Source organism: Schistocerca piceifrons, chromosome 5, assembly GCF_021461385.2.
Source record: "Schistocerca piceifrons isolate TAMUIC-IGC-003096 chromosome 5, iqSchPice1.1, whole genome shotgun sequence".
Taxonomy (NCBI): Eukaryota; Metazoa; Arthropoda; class Insecta; order Orthoptera; family Acrididae; genus Schistocerca; species Schistocerca piceifrons.
Genome location: NC_060142.1, coordinates 496,542,277 through 496,565,213, shown reverse-complemented (window position 1 = coordinate 496,565,213; position 22,937 = coordinate 496,542,277). Strand labels below are relative to the sequence as shown.

General features: G+C 39.9%; 1 protein-coding gene across 2 annotated transcripts in view; it reads left to right on the top strand.

Annotated features, from left to right (window-relative positions):
- Positions 1-22,937, top strand: part of LOC124797853 — a 432,230-nt gene that overhangs the window by 372,612 nt on the left and 36,681 nt on the right. For both annotated transcript variants that reach the window (XM_047260921.1, XM_047260922.1), the window contains 5 exons: positions 963-1,137; positions 15,083-15,474; positions 16,875-17,044; positions 17,212-17,393; positions 20,842-20,953. In XM_047260921.1, coding sequence (XP_047116877.1) covers positions 963-1,137; positions 15,083-15,474; positions 16,875-17,044; positions 17,212-17,393; positions 20,842-20,953 — 1,031 coding nt within the window. The remainder of the gene's footprint in view (positions 1-962; positions 1,138-15,082; positions 15,475-16,874; positions 17,045-17,211; positions 17,394-20,841; positions 20,954-22,937) is intronic.

Genomic DNA, 22,937 nt, shown 5'->3' with positions numbered 1-22,937 from the left:
AGTGGATGAGACAAATTGTATTTACCACTATTACAACTTGTACATTTTAATTACTTCAGAGTTGGTAATATTTGCCATCAGTACAAGACAAAAATAAATAGTATTTCTACAGTAAAGTAAAGTAAAGTATTAGACCAAATTTTTCAGTAATAATAGTAAAATTTATGTGCTCATAACTGTACAGTATTTTACATCACATATTTTTTGTTTATTCACATTAACAAAACCATAGTGTAAATATAGTGAATCTATAGAAAATAATGTATTAGGTAGTTTGGATACCTTTGAATAAATATTTGTACTACTAATACACTGGCACTGGATTCATACAAAAAGTAACATTATTAGATGATGGAGTTCAGAAATCCTTAACTAAGTGAGTTTTGTGAAAATTTAGATTCTATGCCTTCCTTGTTAAAATATCTTTTGAATTTAACAATATTATGAAAAGGAAAGTTGCTACTCACCATATAGCAGAGATGCTGAGTTGCAGGTAGGCACAACAAAAAGACTGTCACCAAAAAGCCTTCGGACAGTAAGGCCTTCGTCAATGACAGACACACACACACACACACACACACACACACACACACACACACACACACACACACACTCAACTCAACTCAACTCACACATATGACTGCAGTCTCAGGCAACTGCAACAACACTGCGAGCAGCAGCACCAGTGCATGCTGGGAGTGGCGAAGTTCTTGTATCCTGCCTGGCTGTGGCACTTTGGCCATGCGCACTTCATGTTGAACAAAATATGTATCTTGTTGCATAGATATTTTGCCTGCATCTTTTTGTGTGGAATTCTGAACACTTAAAAATGCAAGCTTATAAGTCTGTTTACAAGTAGCTACAGTACCAATTTTCCATTTAAAATTTCCCTCTCTCCAATTTAAGCAACTAAGAACTGTACTGTATTCAGTGCCTAATGGGAAACAAATTTCACTTGACAGATACTGAAAAAGAAGTTGGGGCACAGAATACAGTGACTGATGAAAAACCTGAACAGCAGCAGGCAGCAAATCCACCACCTACTGAACCAGGGAGAGGCTGGTATTACAATTATGAGGAGGACCACTACAGCTACTGTGAAGATTCTGAAAATGAAATAAGTGATGAAGAAACAGGGTAATTCCTATTTAACTGTTATACCTGCATTCTGTTTGAAATTCTGCAATAATTTATGACACTAAATATTTCAGTATGATGAGAATAGTGTTGTCTAATGCGCAACTGCAATGACGGGTGCTGTGCAAAAGCATGTGAACACACTAACTTTTGACACCTTATGGATTTATTGGTTATTTTTCTTTGAATGACGTCATACGCAACATAGCTGCTGCAGTCTAAAAGATATGGCACTTATATCTACAACTCTACTGTTCCTCAACACTCCCTGAAACTTGGTAACAGGGTCGAGACTACACCTTCAGTTGTGCATGTTTTATGGAGATTTTGTGCGTGCACAATTCGCGTGACATAATTGCCTTTCAGGCCAAAAACAGAACGGATTTGACTAGTAATGTGCACAACACACAATGTGTACAGTTAGCCGTTGACACTCAACTAGAAGTTTATGTCAGTGCTGACAGGTGGTAGCACATTGCAGCAGACTTTTATTCCCGTTTGCTCAGCATAAATCCTGCGAGATGATAGCAGACTCCTCAGATATGCTAATTCACTTGCTACATACGGTAGTAAAATTATATCGGAAGTCAGTACATGTTAAGGTTGTACTGACAGTAAACCTATTTTATGGGTTTCTGAATGAGTTAATAGTATATTAAGTTATGAATTTTATCACACAGAAGCTGACAGGGGAAACTCACCATCATGCCCCCTCCGATTTTGTGGTAAGAGGGCCCAGTGGACAGCCCATCAAAACCTGAACACATATCAAGCATGAAAATAGGAAGAAGGTGTACTGAACTGTGAATAAAAAGCAAAATAAGAAACAGTGAGTGGCCCAAGGAAAAGAAGTGCAATATAGAGCTAATTGCAAGATCAGTGGCGACATGATTAAATGGTCACAGTATTGGATTACCAGGCAGGTGAGCTGTGTTCAAACCTACCATATGCCACTTCTTTTCCACTATTCGCTGTATTCAGATTTGTGCCTGTGTCATGGTGTAACATCCATTTGCAAAAGCAAGGTGTATGGGAGAGATTTACAATGACAGATCATTCTGCACAACTGCTCTATTACCAGCCAAAAGGAAGTGGCTTTCAAATGGGAACCACAAATGTTTGATGACAAGGTGACAAGCCAACCGAATCCTCCACCAGAAGACATGTCTGGTGTGCCATACACGCACGGAATTAGTGACCGTATGTGTGTCATATAATAGAAATTTCATGCTGACACACCTAATTTGTACGCCTGGTAAGTGAGTGAGATATGCCTCCATACCCGAATGAGATGTCTGTGTGAATGTGAATGTGAATGTGATCACTCCCAAGGAAATGATGAAAATGTAATAATTTGTCACATAAGCTGCAAAAAATGAACACAACAGTTTCACAATCACAGTTTCTCTGTGCCACATCAAAACATATTTTTAATGTTTTTGAAGTTGTGTTCTGTTTTGGAAGTTTCAACTCTTGAATTCTTTTGTTGCAACATGTTTCACACATGTTTATTTGTTGTTTTCATTTCTGTGAGATGTCTACCGTATTTACTCGAATCTAAGCCGCACTTTTTTCCTGTTTTTTTAATTCAAAAAACCGCGTGCGGCTTAGAATCGAGTGCAAAGCAAGCAGAAGTTTTGAAAAATGTTGATAGGTGCCGCCAAAACTAACTCCTGCCGCCGAATATATGTAGCGCTACACAGGCATGCTTTACAGGTACAAAGATAAATACTGGTGCCAAAACCTCTGCGTCAATAAATAAATAAAAAAAAAAAAAAGGTGGAAGGCGAGCTTTTTTTCTCCGCCCCGAGTTTCGACTATTTTCATACATTATCCAACGAAGTAAATATAAATTCCGTATTGTTCATCTTTGAATGTAGCAGAATTTCAATGAGCTACAAAAATCTGACTGGCAAGACTGTTTGGGATGTTTGTCAATATGGCCAACTCTACGTTCTGGATTTTTTCCTACCTGTGAGAAGAGATGGTTGCTAATAGGAACCTGATGAAATGTGAATCACATGCACTATTCTCTTCACCATAAGAATAATACGAATATAAACATTTTGCCATGTATTCTTTCATGTTTGCTGCTATCTCATTTAAATCCTGTCTGCCTAATAAACTATGAAATTACAGTGAGACAACAGCAAACGCGGAAGAATATACGTATCCTGTCATGTTTATATTCGTATTATTCTTATACCTAATAGTGATACAGTCAGAAATGAAGCACGGCAACTGACTAGACTTTTAAATCTAAGATGACTAATTTCTGTGCAGAATTTGGTGCACAAAGAAGCGACCTCAAAGATTTTCAAAGGGAGAAAAATTTTCGCCTAACTCTCGTGCAGAACATGTTCTATCATACGCAGTCTATTATTTGGTTCTTGTTGATCATTATCAAAGAAAGCAGCAGTGTAAGTAACAACAAATAGCAGTATCTTGCCATTGTTTCACTAATGAGACGATTCCTCTCTTTTTATTAATTCTAAGCGGCGGTAGCGCGCACAAAAGCAAGCCATGCCTGGAGCGGTGACAGGCCATAAACACGCACTATCCGAATGCGACAAACAATGCATGACACAGTACAGAAATGCATTTTCAGCTTAGAGTAGCATAAACACCTATAACAAAGAAAACGGCACTTATCAGATCAAAGCAAAATAAGCAATCGATTCAAACCAGACGAAGCACGTGAAAAAGGAAGGGTACCCGTATAAATACGGACAGAGCGCCTGACCTATAGCTATGGCTACCTGATAAAGCTTAACTGCTAAGCTTACGACTCGAACCAAACTACTGTAGCTGTATCGTCATTCATTCGACCTAAATTGTGTCTCATATTACAATGGATCAACTTTGTTTCGATTTGTAGGTGTGGCCTAAAACTTTTCTCTCCCCTTGAATTTCGAGTCTCAAATTTCAGATACGTCTTAGATTCAGGAAATTTTTTTTTCTTTATTTTGAGTCTCATTTTTCAGGTGCAGGCTTAGATTCGAGTAAATACGGTATGTGGTATCTCGCCTGCTCTCACTATTCATCATGTTTACTTGTGATGGTAATGCATTCTTACCACATGACTCATATTCTATAACCTATTGCCAAGACTACAGAAAGAGAACAAACATTTCAATGACCAGATGGACAGTACATAATGTTGTGAAAAAAATAAAATAAAAAACAAATGACATGAAAGAGTTTCCTACATGGCTCGCCAGTTTCACAGTACAACACCACGACCATTAACCATGACGCCGCGCCTCTGAATATGCGCTTAATATTTCACTTGTTAAGCTTGTACTGTTCATTGTTTCTAATTATTATTATAATTATTATTTTTCTTCACCTTCTTCCTGTTTTCATGCTTGATATGTGTTCAATTTTTAATGGACTAGTCACTGGGCCATCTTACCACTAAAACTGAGGGGGGGGGGGGGGGGGAGCTGAGGGGGAGGAGTTTCCCTTGTAGGATTTATTTATGCTTCTGAAATCTGTTGATCTTTTAATGAGTCAGGTTTATCTCTGCTGTAGGCCCACATTGCGTATTTGAAAATTCACGAAAAGCTGTATCACTGATTTCTCTGGTGTTCACTTAAATGTGGGATTGCTGGCAATGTGCTTTAGGCTCTTACGGATCTTAGCGCCTCATTTGTAATCTAATCGAGTGACCATGTTGGTAGACATTACTACTTTGGTTTAATCATTTCCACAAATGACACTTTGCATTTGGAGTTGGTTGTTTTCTGGGCGGGAATTGGCTTTCATGTGCAATGTAAACATGAACTATGTTGTATCTGTTTTAAATGATAACAGAAAAGTATAGCTGTGAGGATGGGTCATGTGTCGCACTTGGGTAGCTCAGTCGGTAGAGCACTTGCCCGCAAAAGGCAAAGGTCCCGAGTTCAGCACACAGATGGAATCTGCCAGAAAGTTTCATATCAGAGCACATTCCTGCTGCAGAGTGATAATTCATTCTGGGAACAGAAAAGTTAATTACCAGGAAAAGTTAGCCGCAAGGGAACTAAGGCCTCCAAAAACAGATCCTTTGGTTGAGGGAGTACCAAAATCAAATAAGCATAACTACAAGTGAACATTTAACAAGGAAGTGTACAGTTAGCACAAGTTGTTGTGTGGATTCAACATAAAAAATTCGTGAACTAATACATCCCTTGGGGATCTTGTGCATTTTTAAAACTGGAAAAGCATGAAAACCCCAACTTACACAAAAATGCAAAATGAAGAATTGCGAAAGCTTACACATTACTTTGTTATTGCCCTAAACTGTACTTAATTATGTACAAAACAACAAGATTCTATAAAAACAATTCTTTCTTTTGTCAGATATTTTATGCACCTTATTATTATTATTATTATTTTCTTTCCTTTCTCAGACGTTATGTCTGGTTAAAAATGGAAAGTGATGTGGACCTAGATCAAGCATGACTTCCTTTTAACTGTACGGTATATGTTACATTGCATTTAGGAACTTTCGGGTAATTGAACATGTATCAATAATTACAGATTTCTGTAGTTGTATATATACGTTTGGATGTAGCTGTATTGCATTGATGTACTGGTGGATATTGTGTGGTATGACTCCTGTAGTTGATAGTATAATTGGTATAATGTCAACTTTATCCTGATGCCACATGTCCTTGACTTCATCAGCCAGTTGGATGTATTTTTCAATTTTTTCTCCTGTTTTCTTATGTATATTTTTTGTATTGGGTATGGATATTTCGATTAGTTGTGTTATTTTCTTCTTTTTATTGGTGAGTATGATGTCAGGTTGTTATGTGGTGTTGTTTTATCTGTTATAATGGTTCTGTTCCAGTGTAGTTTGTATTCATCATTCCCCAGGACATTTTGTGGTGCATACTTGTATGTGGGAATGTGTTGTTTTATTAGTTTATGTTGTATGGCAAGTTGCTGATGTATTATTTATGCTACATTGTCATGTCTTCTGGTGTATTCTGTATTTGCTAGTATTGTACATCCACTTGTGATGTGATCTACTGTTTCTATTTGTTGTTTGCAAAGTCAGCATTATTATTATTATTATTATTATTATTATTATTATTATTATTGGCAGTGGCTGTAGTTGTATAAATTTGTTGATAAGCACAAATGTTATACAGCAGATCCTATTAATTTCACTCATTCAAATTTATCTGACTCTAAAAATACACCCAGAATGTATACTCACGAGTTGCTTAATTGTATCAACATGTTGTGGAATAGGAGTAACAGACTGACAAGAAAGTTGACTATAGGTGTTACATAAGTTTCATGACATAGACAAAGTTGGAAAGGCATTCAATAAGTAATGCTACACATTTTTTTCTGTAATCTGGTTGGTTTTATTCAGGGTTCTCTTTTTCAACATAATCTTCGTTCAGTGCGACGGCCTTAAGCCATTATAATTATACTGGGAAGTGCTGTATGCGTGGCGCCACTCTACTGGTTGACGTTGGAGCCAGCATTTTGCAGCATCAGTAACCTCCCCATCATCCATGTATTGCATCACGTGGAGTGTCCTACATTGGGCCAAACAGGTCGAAGTAGGAAGGTGCAACATCTGGGCTGTTGGGTGGAAGAGGAAGTACAATCCAATGAAGTTTCATGAGCTCCTCTTGGGTGCGCAGGCTTGGTTGAGGCCTCATGTTATCGTGGAGAAAGAGCAGTTTGTTTGCATTTTTGTGGTGACAAACACGCAGAAGTCATTTCTTCAGTTTCCTGAGGGTGTCCCAACATAGCAGGAGTCACAGCTGTGTGCAGCTGGCTGGCACACTGGAGATCAGATGTGTTTGTGCAACCATCTTCTGATGATTCCAGATGCCTCACCCAATGACTCATCAAGCATTTGTTCACTTCCAGGTCTCAGCTGAGATTCAGCAAGCCCCTATGAATGTCTGCAATGCTCTGTTTTTCCACCAAAATAAACTCAAATCACAGCTGTTTGTTTGGTGTCGTGACGCATGGTAGTCGAATGCATGCCACAGGGGTCTCTGTGGTCCAGCGCATGCCTGCACCATGAGCCTCACCACGTGAGTGCGACACTCTCTGTACCCTGTGAAGTCTGCGACCAATCATGATTCCCGCAGTCACGTATTTAGGCGGCTGCGCGGTGCTACCCCAGCAGTCTGGTACACGCCGTAGTTCCCATGTGCATCTCAGCCGTACTGCATTCGATTTCTATGTGTTGAGTTACATACTGTCGTTGTTTGGACTGTTCCTGCATTGTTGTTGTCTCACCGTGTTTATCACCTCAGTTCTTGCTTGCTTGCCTCATGTTGCGTCCTGGTCGGCCATAGTGTCTTTCATCCCCTACACATTCATCTGTCCTGTCTGTTCATTGTTAGTAACTCCAGTCGTCCTCCACTTGGCAGGGTCACGGCTCCTTTCTTTGCCGTGCACTGCTTACCGGTTGCTTGCAGCTATAGCAGTTTGCTTGGAACACCCCACCAATCATCATCATCATCTTGGACAGTTTCCAGCCACTGGCTGGGTCTGTCGGGAACACAAGCCTCTCCATCGTGTTCTGTCTTTCCACCATTCCCCCTCTTCCACCTTCGTCCAGTTCTCTCCTCTTCTCATCACACATTCCTTTACTCCCTTCACCCATCTATCTCTTGGTCTTCCTCTGGGCCTCTTCCCCTCCAGTTGCAGATCAAACATCCTCTTTGGAATTCTTCCCTCATCCATTCTCTTCATGTGTCCATACCACTGCAGTCTTGATTTTTCTATCCTGTCCTGTACTGGTTCCTCCTTTAGTCTTTCCCTCACATACAAATTTCGCAATCTGTCTCGTCTTGTTACACCCAACCTGCTCCTCTGGAACTTCATTTCACTAGCCTGTATTCTACTTCTGTCGCTTTTGTGCATTACCCATGTCTCACTTCCGTATGTCAATATGGGGACAAAGTAGGTTCGGTATATAATTCCCTTGGATTTCTGTGACACCTCCTTGCTCCAAATAAGCCCCCTAATGCATTTGTAGAACTGCCCTGCTTTTCTGCACCTTTCATTTATTTCCATTGCGTTTCCCCCCTTACTTTCAATCACGCTTCCCAGGTACTTGAAGTTCTCTACCACTTGTAGTTTTTCCCCTCCACAAGTTATATCCACATTTGGCCTATTCTTCTTCCTTGTTGTGACGATTATTTCACTTTTCTTTGCAGAGAAATGCATTCCATATAGTGCTGCCGTTGCCTCCCATGCATCTAACTGCTCTTGCACCTCCTTCACGCAATCTCCCCATAACATCAGGTCATCGGCAAAGAGCACTGCTTTCATTTTATGATCTCCAATTGCATCTGATACTTGCTATAGGATTTCATCCATAACAATAATAAACAATAAAGGCGAAAGTGCACTTCCCTGTCGCAGCCCATTTTCCAGCTTGAACCATGCAGTACGTTCCCTCCCCACTTTCACACAACTCTCACTTCCCTCATACATTTTTCTGACTTTTCGTGTTATCTCTTCATCTATCCCTTTTGCGTTCAGCACATCCCAGAGCTTGTCCCTACAGATACTGTCATACGCCTTCTCAATATCCAAAAAGGCCATGATTAAGTCCTTCCCGTACTCATAGTGCCTTTCCTGCAGTTGCCTTACCGCAAATATGAGGTCCGTTGTTGATCTTCCCGGTCTGAAACCGTACTGCTCCTCTTGCAGTCTACTTTCAATACTGCTTCTTATTCTCTTCTCCAGCATCTGGGTTCCTACTTCTCCTGCTGCTCGTATCATATCCACTGTTACTTCATCCCAACCTGGTGCCTTGCCCCCTTTCATCCTCTTTATGGCTTCTTCCACTTCATTCCAAGTTAGATCATCAATTTCCCCACTATTATAATCATCTACTGCCTTAGGCTCTCCATCGCTGTTAGTTACCCGCTTGGCGGCATTCAACAGATCTTCAAAGTACTCCTTCCAAATCTTTTTGAGCTCATGCATTTCCTCCACAACTCTTCCATTATTATCCATGATCCTCAGGCACTCGCTTCTGTCGTTCCTCTTATTTCTTACCATGGTGTAAAGTACTTTTTTGTTCCCTTCACTGTCCTCTTCTAACATTCTTGTCCATTTTTCCATCCACTTCTTCTTCTCCGCCCTTACTATGGTCTGTGCCGCTTTCTTGCTTTCCTTATATTTTACCTTAGCTTCCTCTGTTCGGGTCTGGAACCATTCTCTGAAGGCTTTGTTCTTTCGAAGTACTGCCTCTTTACATATGTTGTTCCACCATAGGGTTTCCCTACTTCTCCTCTTTGTGCTAGTTCTTCCGCACACAGTCTCAGCTGCCTCAACTAGAGCCCTCTTAAAATCGCCCCATTCTTCTTCCACTGTTCTCTGATCTTCCTTTGGCAGCTTCTTCCTGATCAGTGTCTGGTACTGGGTCCTCCATTCATCCTCTTTCAGCATCCATGTCTTCAACCTTTTCTCCTGTATATCTGTTGCCCTCCTATCTTTTTTCTCTCTCAGGGTGGCTACCAACAGCCGATGGTCACTGTCTAAGGCCTCAGATGGTATGGCCTTAACATCTGTGAGGCTGCTCATCATCTGCCTATCCACTAGTACATAGTCTACTACTGAAGTTTGGGACCAGTCCCCACTGTACCAAGTTATTTTGTGACTACTCCTCTTCTTGTACCAGGAATTTGCGATCGCCAGCCCATTCCTCTTGCAGAATTCCAGCAACAATTTTCCTTCTCTATTTCGGTTCCCCCAGCCCTCTGGTCCCATTATCTCCTCGAATCCTTTCCTGTCTGTGCCAACATGTGCATTGAGGTCCCCTATTATAATCTGATTTCCTCCATTTAGCTGCTTTTGCATGTCATCTTCAAATTCCTCCTTCTCCTTTTTTGTACACCCCACCTGTGGGGCATATGCTTGGATGATTTCAATGCTTTTTCCTTTCACCCGTACTCTGGCTTTTATCATTCGATCATTGATACCTTCCACCTCCTCCTGCAGACCCTCTCTGACCACTATTGCCACTCCATTTCTTCCCCTCTCATTCCCTATCCAGTACAGTTTACATCCTTTACTTAGTGGTTTTTCACCAACTCCTCTCCACCTAGTCTCAGCAAGTCCCAAGATGTCCAATTTCCTCCTTTCCATCATTTCTACAATTTCTTCTAACTTCCGAGTTAGAGTCCTTACGTTTAAGGTGCCCAGCCGTAGACCATCTCGTAATCCTTTTCCATTGCTTGGTCGGTTTCCTTTAAATCCGTTCCATGATCTGAGGCATGTTCCCTTTTTAAAAGCAGTTGATTTATCCACTACTGGCTTGCTAGGCCTATCGCAGCTTCACCAGAGCCCCGTTAGCCGTCATGTTTCAGGGTTCCCATAGGGCCTTCTCAGCTACTGTAGCGGTCCTGGGGCACACGAAGTCTCCGCTGTACATCGCCCCTAAAGGCAATCCCCTACTTTGTGCCGTTGCCCATCTCCCACGACTTGGACGAGGGGTTGGACACCCCACCAATGTAGACACCATTTTGAAGGCTATATATGGTGCCTCCAGCCAATGGTCTTGCCGCAGTGGTAAAACTGGTTCCCGTCAGATCACTGAAGATCACTGAAGTTAGGCATGGTTGGGCTTGGCTAGCACTTGGATGGGTGATCATTTGGGTCTGCCAAGTGCTGTTGGCAAGCGGAGTACACTCAGCCCTTGTGAGGCCAATTGAGGAGCTATTTGACAGAGAAGTAGTGCCTACAATCATAGAAATTGAGAATGGCCAGGAAAGCAGTTTACTGTCCACATGCCCTTCCATATCCCCATCAAGTGAAGCCTGTCAGCTGAGGATGAAATGGTGGTTGGTCGGTACCATTGGGCCTTTCGAGGCCTGTTCGGACAGAGTATTGTGCCGTCACCTATCGGTATTTCATGAAACTGTGGGGCTGAAGCAGAAATGTTTCGTGATGTCCCACAACAAACTAAATATTTTTTCAGCCAAAATTAGCCAAGGAAAAAAAAAATGTTTTGCATTGTTTACTGAACACTCCTTGTATTTAAACTAATGAGCCACAACAGAATGGTTGCCTACTTAAGGGCTTGTTGGTCCAGCTTTGTAACACAGTACTTCGGCAGTTCTGTGTAACATGGATTCATGAAGTCCTTGGTAGTTTTCCTGAAATATGTGGCATCAAATCACATACAGGTCATGCAAATACAGAAATCATGTAAATCTTGGCCATAAATTATGGTCCAGTGGTCCGTGGGTGCAGAGGTGGCATCTCATGATGTCTCAGATATGTTCCATCGATTCCGGATCAGGCAAGTCTAGCAAGCAAGACAGCAACGTGAGTTCTCTGGCATGCTCCTCAAATAACTGTAACACAATTCTTGCCTTAAAATACTGACAGTAAATCTTCTGGAGGGTGCCAATGCTATGGGGAAGACAATAAGTGTGAAGGGATGCAGGTGCTCTGCAATAATACTCACATAGTCCCCAGCTGTCTGCAGGCTTTGTTTACTATCACCGCTCCCATGGAAACTCAGATGAATGTCTCCCATAGCATAATGCTACCCCAGCCCACCTGAATTCATGATGTGGTGCATGTTTCTAGCAATCCTTCGACTGGTTGACAGTGTATCCAGACACCACCATAAACATGGTGTAACAAGAAACATGATTTACATAATCAGGCTATCAACAATACCACATGAACAGCTGATGAACTTTGCCTTTCTCTGAAACTTGTGTTCCTTCTTTAATGACCTCGTTGTCGGTGGGATGTTAAACCCTCATTTTCCTTCCTTCTGTGTTGACTGGGTGTTGAGAAATGATAGTGCATGTAACAAGTTAGTTTCAGTCAAGATCTTGTTTGTTTCATGTGCCCTATGAACTGTTGAACCTGCATGAAAGCCACTATTTCTGCATTAAACACTGGAGTGTTCTGAGAAAGAGAGTATAACCATTCTGCTTGAAAATCAGGACAATAGAAGGCACTTCCCACATTTATTTTCAACCCAACAGAGGATAATTTATTGCATCTTGCCACTGCATTTGCACTGCTGTCATGAATCTATTTTTGATGTTTGCTTTTTCACGTCACAAGAGCAGATGGATGTTGCACAAAGTCAGTAGCAAAAAAAAAAAAAAACAAAAAAAAAACAAAAGATGGGAATTTAATACTGGCTCATCCATTGAATTGAGTTGTAAGGCAGTAAGGCAGAATACACGTTTAGCTTGTTATTTCAATAGAGAAATGATAACTGATCAAAAGAAGCTCCTGCAGCTCCGTTAATTTTTTCATAATGGGGCGCAAGAATTTCGATTCTTCACAATGTAAATTTATCTGCTGGTATGATAAATTATCGTGCTACAATCCAGTTGACGTCACATCTGTGATCCGTGCAGGCTGCGCATTGTGGCAGGATGTGTACCCCATCACGTTTGGACCAAAACACAGAAAACATTTGCCACTTGTTTTAGCCTCAAAAGCAAATGTGTAATGTGGGCAAATTGTGTCAAGTCATGAATTGTAAATTAGTCCCAGAACTCTGTGTCATCTCTGTAGAGAGTCATTGGTCAATATACCAATTACTTGTTATTTGTAAGATGATAACTAGACTATTTTTTATTAGCCAACTGTCAAGTAATGCAGTAACACAATGGAATTTGTATGAGATATCCTGGACAGATGTGTTCATTGGTAATAGGGATTGCATATTATAATAATTTAATAGATGTTAGAAGAGAAATTCAATCTCAGAAGTATATATAACTGGATAGATAAAAACACTACTCAACTAGTAGTGACAGGAGAGCACACATTTATAAAGGTTAAGGAAATTTGCAAGCTTTCGGGGCTGGTGGCTCCTTCTGGCAGAAGCGTTGAAGGGGCAGGAAGAGCAATGAAGAAAGAGGACTGAGAGACTTAGGAAATGGGGAGAGTTTGGAAAAGTCACCCAGGCCGGGGAAACTTAATGGACATAACGAAAAGGAAAGGCTGATTGTTGGGGACTGCATCAGATGACATTTGAAAAAGTGAGAGATTATAGGTGGAAAATAGGGTAATAAGCAAGACAGGAATTACAAAACATCATGCAAGAGTCAACAAGGGCAGGAAGCTAAGTTCATTGTATGTGATAGAGGTGGGAGGTTAGAAAATAAAAGATATAGAAAACTAAAGGAAGTGAAAAAAGGAAATAAATTTAAATGTCGTGTGACTAGGGCCGCCCATCGGGTAGACCGTTCGCCAGGTGCAAGTGTTTTGATTTGATGCCCCTTCAGCGACTTGCGTGTCGATGGGGATGAAATGATGATGATTAGGACAACACAACACCCAGTTCCTGAGCCAAGAAAGTCTCTGACTCAGCCAGGAATCGAACCCAGGCCCTTAGGACTGACATTCTGTAGCGCTGACCATTCAGCTCCCAGGGGCAGACAAGAAGGGAAAGAAAGGAATAGTTATCGAAAATAAATGCTGAGACTGAAGAAATTAACATAAATTAAGGCCTGGTGGACGGTGAGAATCAAGAACATGCCAGTTCACACCTGTGGAGTTCTGAGAAGCTAGTTCCTGGGAGAAGAATCCAGATAGCATCAATGTCATGATTGTCAAGATGTAGAGCATGCTCAGTGACGGGATATTACGTGTTGCCAGTGTGCACCTGTCCATGTGCGCATCCAAGAATTTTGTTGCATGAGCTTTCCAAAATTGGTGTATTAGATCTAGCACATCCAGGTTCTTTTCTTTGCTTCAATATGGGGATAATGTGGTCCCTGTCAGAGGGAGAGATTCCCTAGATATTGAGGATGTGTAGCAGATGTTGCAATGTCTCTGACTGCATAGGTGCAGTTGTTGGGTCACAAATGTTGTCAAGGATTGACAGTTAAAATTCCTTCATTGCATTCCAGATGTGATCAAATGAAAATTGTTGAGCATTTGCCAATAGTGTGGTGGTTGTGTTTGCATCATCATCTGTCCAAGAATAACAACTTTATGAACCCTGGCTATTGCATTTTTTTGCCATCAATCATTTATTATCCTCTTATACTCAGTAAACTTTACAGTGACACATGTGCTTCATCTCAAATGTCTATGTTGCAAAACATGTTACATACCAGAAACAAATACCTATCATTTTAACAGGACTTAAGTTTTACGATTTCTTGTTAAATAACAGAAACATTTAGTCACCCCTGATATCTTACTAAGACGAATAAAACTTAAGTCCTCATTTTTTTCTGTTATATCTTTTTGCCTTGAAACATGTGTGATGTTGAAACATGCAAGCTTATAATTACATCTCAATTATGACAGTCTTTACTAAGCAGGCAAAAGTTATGAGAAAAGGCACTTGATGTGATATCAGTCATCAGCTACTCAACCATCTGTGGTGCATTTGTCTCTGTGCAATTATGATACAAATGGGTTCCTGATGTCACACATTCAGATCGGCAGCAATCTGACCATCGATAGCCTCTTACGGCTCTGCAACGGCAACATTATGTCTGCTTGTCAGACACTTCTGGTCATTCTGTTTGGCTGTTCATGTATGTCTTTGCAATATTGAAGACCCAGCCTAGAACACTGTGGACTTTGAAAACCTGTATTTTTGTGTAATCTCCTGTTGCATTGCACCAGTCATCACCCCATATTCAAAATCAGTTCACACATGACATTTCATCATATTCAGTACACACCTGTCCGCAACAGACTGCTCGGATATTGTGTCTACACTGACACAATATGCTACATATAGATGCAAAATTCAGGTGACTTACACAGCACATTTTCAAATGAGATAACTCTCCCATGACCACTGGCCATTTACTTTATTAATCAGTGGTACAATTGTCCCTCACATATTTCTTGAGATCAGTCAGCTTTCTTGAAAGTAGCAGGTCTAATGTGTACAAATAAATAATGCAAGAATTTTTCTGTTATTAAGTCTTTATTTAGTAATCAACCAACATTAATTTTACAGCCCTGATCAGACTAAGAAAGTGTTGGTGAATGAAGGATTAAGGCAAGTAACTCAAACAGTTCAAAATGGTGCATCTGAAAAGCAAGAAGTTCCCAAAGTAAACCATGTTGCGGAAGAGGAGGAAGATGAAGAAGATGAAGAGGAAGAGGAAGAAGAGGAAATTGAAGAGGAGGAGGAAGTAGAAGAGGAAGACGAAGACTCAGATGAAGGAGGCTTGATAGGTGCAACAGCTGTTGTGGTGCATGAGAAACCTGTTATAGTAGAACCTTCAGAAATCCATGTTGGTCACTCAAAGGTATCACCACTTCCAGAGCCAAAACCATCTGCACCTCACATTGATGAAATAGGAAATACAAGTGTGAGGGAGAGGAAGACTGATACCATGAATTTAGGTATGTTTTGATTTTTGATTTCATATTTGTCCTTCACTATGTAATATGGTAGATACCTCAGAAACAAGTGTGTGTGTGTGTGTGTGTGTGTGTGTGTGTGTGTGTGTGTGTGTGTGTGTGTGTGTGTGTTTCATTACTAGCTGATTATCCCGTGTTGCCCAGTTACTTATTTGTCAAAATATTACATTAGATATGTAAAGGAATGAATTCCATCTGTAGTACAAAAACAAACTTAGTTTAGCTGATATCTATCCAAAATCGAGTTGAAATTGTTCCACAAATTCCAAAATTATGCTTTACGTATCACTCTGACTTCCCACCCCCATCCCTGCACTGGCTCTTGTTGGTCAAGTGTCACTGGGAGTATCAACAATCAACCCTGAATGTTGTCGAATATCAAACTGCAATATGATATCAGTTTGCCACAATGGCTGTTATTGTCAGGATTAGTGTGGACAGTACGAAATAAAAGGATGGTTTAATCATAACAATAACAGCCAGTGCAGGATATTTATGTCATTCCCGAACATTGTGTATGACACTAATATTTGTCTTTCTTTTTATTAATTTTCTGTCATCCATTTTCTGCACCCACCATATTCCTAGCAGAGAAATGTCATCAAAGCTATCACCAATTAAACTGTGACCCCAAAAATTGTGGATTTGATACTAATATAAAATTGATACTAATATCAATTCCTTTTTATTAACTTTGCACTTCACATCCTCTCTGTCCCTGCTCACACCGCGTGGGATGAAATGTCTTGTGGACTGTCACCAGCCAACTGAACAAGGCAAAACACCTTGGTTTTGTCTCTAATACCAAATTTTTTTATGTAACACTCCCTTCCCTCCCTTCTCACAACCTTATCCCTTAGCGCTTGAGGTTCCCCCACATAAATGGTTTCCAGCAGCTACTTCTCTATACTTTGCTTTGTTTCTTATCTCTATAGGTTTTCTTTAATGGTGGAATGTACAGGAAATATGCTAATGAATCAATGATTATATTAATCCTTTTTTAGCTGCAATTATACATTATTCTTCTTATGGGATCCAACTCTGAATGAATCTTGGTTTGACCAACGGTATTATGCTTTGTCATGGACAATTTGTCTACATTTTCTAACATTCATGAAGGAAGCTATATTTTACATTAAAAAATCACTTTCAGGGATTTTTATTGAGTATTTTCTGAGTTGGCCTCCATTCCAGCATCATTTATACTGTCCTGCTGTCCATCCATAAACATGACCCAATGAAGCTATTGTTGTGTTCTTTGTTAGCTTTACATTGTCAGCTTGGAACAATGTTCAGCTATTAGTAATAAGTGTTGCAGCTAACATTAGCAGATAGTGGAAGCCATTGTCTAGTGAACTTATGCTTCTTCTTCTTCGTGCCAGGATGGAAATGTCCAGTTTGCACCCTAATCAATTCTCCTACAAGACCAGGATGCGCTGCTTGTACAACCGAAAGACCTGTACGATATGTGGTCCCTGTAGAATATCGAGCAAATGAACAGGAATTCCAAAGAATGAGACGTGAGCAAAAACTGGATGAGGAAATGCAGCAGGTTACTATGCGGTTCTTATTATGGAAGTTAAATATGTTTTGATGAATGTGTATTTCCTTATTTGAAATAATTGATATTAAAAATTATCTTTGTGATAAATCTACAATACTGCCGTGCATAACGGTTTTTTATAAAATCATTGCATCATCATATTTCACTATTTGCAGGCAGCAGCAAAAGAGAAAGATGTTGAGAAGCAAAAACAAAATCATCATTATCAGGAACTCTTAAATCTGGATAACACAGATCTGGTTCCCAACACTGAAGCTTTTGACTGTTCTGTCTGTCTTGTAACATATAATGCTGGTGATGGAGTAATTCTTCGAGAATGCCTTCATGTATTCTGCAGGTGCATTGTTTTTAACAATATCTTTAAGTTTGCAAACTCTCTTGACTGTGTGGAATGTGTTTTACAAATTATCGCTAAACACATAAATGGGTGCACTAATTTATTTGATATGAGTGGAATGCAAGCACTGCAAATGCAAAAAATAAGAATATGTTTTCAAACAACAAAACCATTTCATAAAAATACATTATTAAAAATTCAAACAAAAAATGAAAACAGGACAATACTCAGTGATCCACACTCATTTATATAAAGATGAGGTAATCACTAACACTTTAGGCACCATTCGTCTGCATACAACTAGTTGCCTGTACCCATTTCCTTTTATATTGTCTCCAACCAGAAATTTCTATTATTATACTATTATTTTCATTTGTTGTATTTGCTTTGGACTATTTGCCTGAAATAGATTTTTTTTGTTCAATAAGTGTCCACTAATGAACTGTCGGTTTCTTTTGTGTTATATGTTTTCATTTAGCTTTGATTAACACTATTTTTTCAATTTGGTGACAATACTAAACCCATTTACAACATCTTAACAATTATTCATGTTAATACATGCATACAATGACTCCTCTATATTTTACTGTTAATACAAACTAAGGTCTCACTAACAAAGTGATGGAAATAAGGCTGTGCATTGCTTGGATGATTAATATGGTTGCACAACATTATTCAGATGGCAGCTTGGCCAGAGGCTGCACTTTTTGGCTGTCAAATTTGATGCTTCCACCTATCTTTCAAATGTATGCAGTGTGATTAAACAATTTTATGTGCATTTTTCCTTCTTAGTAACAGCAATATCCTGGTCAAGGTAGTCCACAATGTGTCCCAGAAAAACTCCCATCTATATTTATATATTTTGCATCACTAGTAACAACAGTAAAACATGAGGTGATCACAACAATAACAATGCAACCACCATTTGAAATATTGATAGTCTGTCATTCTCAATGTCAGATGTAACTGTGACACCAAACTAGCACCTAAAAATGCAGTATTTTGTCACCTTTCTTTTAATCATGAATGGTTGAGAATCGCCACTGACAAGATAATTTTAGAGGAAAATTGTTTTGTGTTGGTGAAGAGTATATTGTTAAGTTGTTCGAGCATGGAAATGAATTCCCAGAAATAATCTATCATTCCGTAACAGTGTGTGTGTGTGTGTGTGTGTGTGTGTGTGTGTGTGTGTGTGTGTGTGTCCGCGCACGCATGTGCGTGCATTTGCACACACTGTAATCTAACTTTTATTACCAAATAAGTCATCCAAAACTTCATTAAAATTCACATACCACTGCAGAGACAAAGCTTCATTATGGAAATTATTTGAAGCATGTTGAGGAAGCCATTTTCTGCTGTGTCCTTTCTCCCAGAATCCAGCGAAGTCTGCAGAAGATCTTCTGTGTAGAGCTAGGGAAGACACGAGGGATTTCACATTAAAGCTTTGTGTTTGGTAATAGAACATATTCAGTAGTTGATAAGAGAGTTTCTCATGAGAGACAAGACTGGAATTTGGAATCCCTGCAGAAAGTTTTAATCTGTCAGGAAATTTAAAGTAATTGGTTACCTTGGATTTGTGTTAGCCACATGCCAATTCTTATGTTGCTAAGACTAATTCATTAAATAACTAGACAAGGCAAGTGAACCATCAAGACCATAAAATGAGAAAGTATGTGTTTTTATAGTAAGATATTAATGAGTTACATGTAGGAGTCACAGAAATTGACGATGCTTTGTCATGAGTCTGCATAGTTTTATGTCACTATCATATCATCGATAAGGGTAGAAGTTGAAGCAATGAATTAAAATTTGTGCCAACTTGAACAGAGGTCACCTGCTTATGCAGCAGATGTGCTAACCACCACACATCACCTGCCTTGTTAGCAGGAGACTGGGGTTCAAGCGTGGCCATTGCAGAAATTTTAATTCATTGCTTCAGCTTCTATCCTTGTCAAAGATAAAGTTGAGACTCGTATGTCTCCAGCAAAATGTAATTCCACGAGCTCAACTATCTTATCAATTTAGTATGTCACTCAGTTTGTCAAAAGTCAGTTCTAATAATGGTCTCCTTATCATCATGTCACATGTTGGTATACAACTGAAGCATTTCTTAAATGCAGTAATGTGTCCTTTTCATTGAAAAGGTGGTATGAAGAGCAGAAAGAGATAGATGGCTTCAGACAGCACTACGACAGCCACCAAGAGAGAGAGAGAGAGAGAGAGAGAGAGAGAGAGAGAGAGAGAGAGAGGAGAAAATGAAGGAAGTAAGCACTGCCTTGTTTGTGTACTGAGATACGAGGACATGCATTCTTTGCGTCTGTGCTGTTTACCTACAAAACAAGTGCATAAATAGATATTCCATATCACTGAAAGTTTTTTATTGACAAAAGTGTATAAATATAAATATATATTTAATGGTAGACATGTTTGATATTGCTGTTGTGGCTGTTTCTGCCCTAAAGTGATGTTTGGCAGCATAGGTGATGTTTGTTGAGGCAGATATCATATTTGACCAAAGTATTTGACTTCTACCAAATGAGAACAAGAAAACCTAGAGGCAAATAAAGGTGTGTGGCGAATGCTTATAGTTTTAAATGCATTTGCAGTATTAATTGGTCCATTTATTAGCCGTCTTCATCTTACTTGTACATAGGTAGATACATTGTTGCACAGGAAAGTCAATATGTAATGAGATTAGAAGGTCCATTGATTATTTAATAATAATCTAAATGTTGCAATTCATTGCAATACATTATTTTTTGGTAATACTCAACTTCTGTCTTCTTATGAGCTAAACATTTTCTGCACAGAATTGAAAATGAGGCCATAAACGGCAATGCCATTGAGAACAGTTTAAACAATAAGGATTCAATCTGTTGTCCCACTTTGTGTGGAATAACACATTTGTAACACTGTGAATTAAGTTTCATTACATAGGCAGAATTCATATATAATTCAAAACTCATAAAATGAATTCTGTGGAATGCAGGTAACTGGCAAAGTAGAAACAGAGAGTGCCTGGCCATGTGATCAATTAATGCAGTTACTGTAAGACTAGATCAAATAACTGTTGTTTGAACATAATTGTAGTGTTTGATATATGGCAACAGCATTAATTCTGCTATCATTTACCTCCCACCATGAATGATTGAACGGAAATAACAGAATCACAATAGAAATGAGGATCAAAATTCAACTATAGTCTCAGTTTATGATCTTTGCAAATTGTCATTAGGTAATCATCATGAGATTATTGTTTAAGTGCACTAAATAATCTTACAGCAGTAAGTGAATGAGGCTCTGTATTGAATTGCTCTGTTGGTGGCAAATAAATTCATAGGTGAACTTATTTTTCATTTTATTACTGTCTTTAAAATATTGCATACCAAAGTTGTGAATGGCACATCATCGATGGCTCATGTTGCATTTATGCTGTGTTTTGTTGCAGACAGTGCCTAAGGAATACTGTACAGTTTAGTGAGGAGGCAGAAGTTAAGTGTCCTTATAGGGATGCAGACTATGCTTGTGACTGTGTTCTTCAAGAAAGAGAAATTAAAGCAGTAAGTAAATTTTCTATAATATTGTTTTGTCTTCAGTTTTCAGAGTCTTGCCTCTTTGCCACTTCTGATGGGAAGATGATTGCTCTCTCTAACTGTTGACCACAATGACCAAAACTAAAACTGATGGCCCCAAGACTGTATATATATACTTTTGGTAAATACTTACAAAAGTAGAAACATTATCCTAGGTTCCATAACTGTTTGTTGAGGAAGCTAAGAGAGAGAGATTGGGGATGATTAGAAAGGAGGGACTGGTCATTCAGATCCCAGACTGAGAGAGACCCACCTCTTGTAAAAATCAGGAATGACAAAGTTGAAGCAAGAGCATCAAAGAAAGTAGTAGGTCAAAGATAGTACGGTGATAAGTATGTGACATTACAAGCAGCGAGTTCACTAAAAACTGTATATAAAAAGCAGAGCACTTATTTGAATGTTGTGTCCCTGGAAAGTTGATGTGAAGAGGGTGGGCCAGATAAGACAAATGTGATGATGGGCAAAGCACCCAGGTTATTGCAGCTAGCTGTGAACAGACATGGGGGCCACTCGGCAGGTTACAGCAGGTCAGCGACATGGATATCTGGAAGTGGCAAGGGGAGTGCATGCTGCCGCTGCATGCTTAAGGGAATGAGGCAAAATGTTAAAATTGAAACAAAATGTTAAAATTGGAACTTGAATATTTACTGAAAAACTAAACCTGCTCCAAGACATGCTATAAAAAATCTTAAGATAGCATTGAATTCACAGTAGTGAGACAAGATCACTAAAACTATTGGCTGTGTATAAAATTATTATTAACAAAGTTATTAACATTTATACTAAAATTGTTTGTAAAGTTAGTAACAAATGATATAGATACACAATATATGCCATGTGTCTCACACAGTTCCATACATCTTGATTAAAGCTGGAAAATGAGCTTGTTTCTATTATTGTTAAACAAATAATCTGGACAAGGCTGCCAAAACAAATATTTCTCCACATGTTCATGAGTGGTTATTGCCAGAATGAGAGCGCTTTCCATTATCCCACAATCCATATGTTTGATTAAAGAGTCTTTGATAATTTAATGTATTCCAGGTCATCATTTGACTAACGCAGGACTGCAATGTGAAGGTGAATAAGGTTGTCAAGTTGACTAGGCTACCTCCAGTTCTTTTTGGGGTGTATAGAATTGAATAAAGCCAGTTATTTTGTTACATCTTAAACTGAATAATGAGATATGAGGCTGCTAATGAACCAAGCGTATGTGTTGTAATACACTCCTGGAAATGGAAAAAAGAACACATTGACACCGGTGTGTCAGACCCACCATACTTGCTCCGGACACTGCGAGAGGGCTGTACAAGCAATGATCACACGCACGGCACAGCAGACACACCAGGAACCGCGGTGTTGGCCGTCGAATGGCGCTAGCTGCACAGCATTTGTGCACCGCCGCCGTCAGTGTCAGCCAGTTTGCCGTGGCATACGGAGCTCCATCGCAGTCTTTAACACTGGTAGCATGCCGCGACAGCGTGGACGTGAACCGTATGTGCAGTTGACGGACTTTGAGCGAGGGCGTATAGTGGGCATGCGGGAGGCCGGGTGGACGTACCGCCGAATTGCTCAACACGTGGGGTGTGAGGTCTCCACAGTACATCGATGTTGTCGCCAGTGGTCGGCGGAAGGTGCATGTGCCCGTCGACCTGGGATCGGACCGCAGCGACGCACGGATGCACACCAAGACCGTAGGATCCTACACAGTGCCGTAGGGGACCGCACCGCCACTTCCCAGCAAATTAGGGACACTGTTGCTCCTGGGGTATCGGCGAGGACCATTCGCAACCGTCTCCATGAAGCTGGGCTACGGTCCCGCACACCGTTAGGCCGTCTTCCGCTCACGCCCCAACATCGTGCAGCCCGCCTCCAGTGGTGTCGCGACAGGCGTGAATGGAGGGACGAATGGAGACGTGTCGCCTTCAGCGATGAGAGTCGCTTCTGCCTT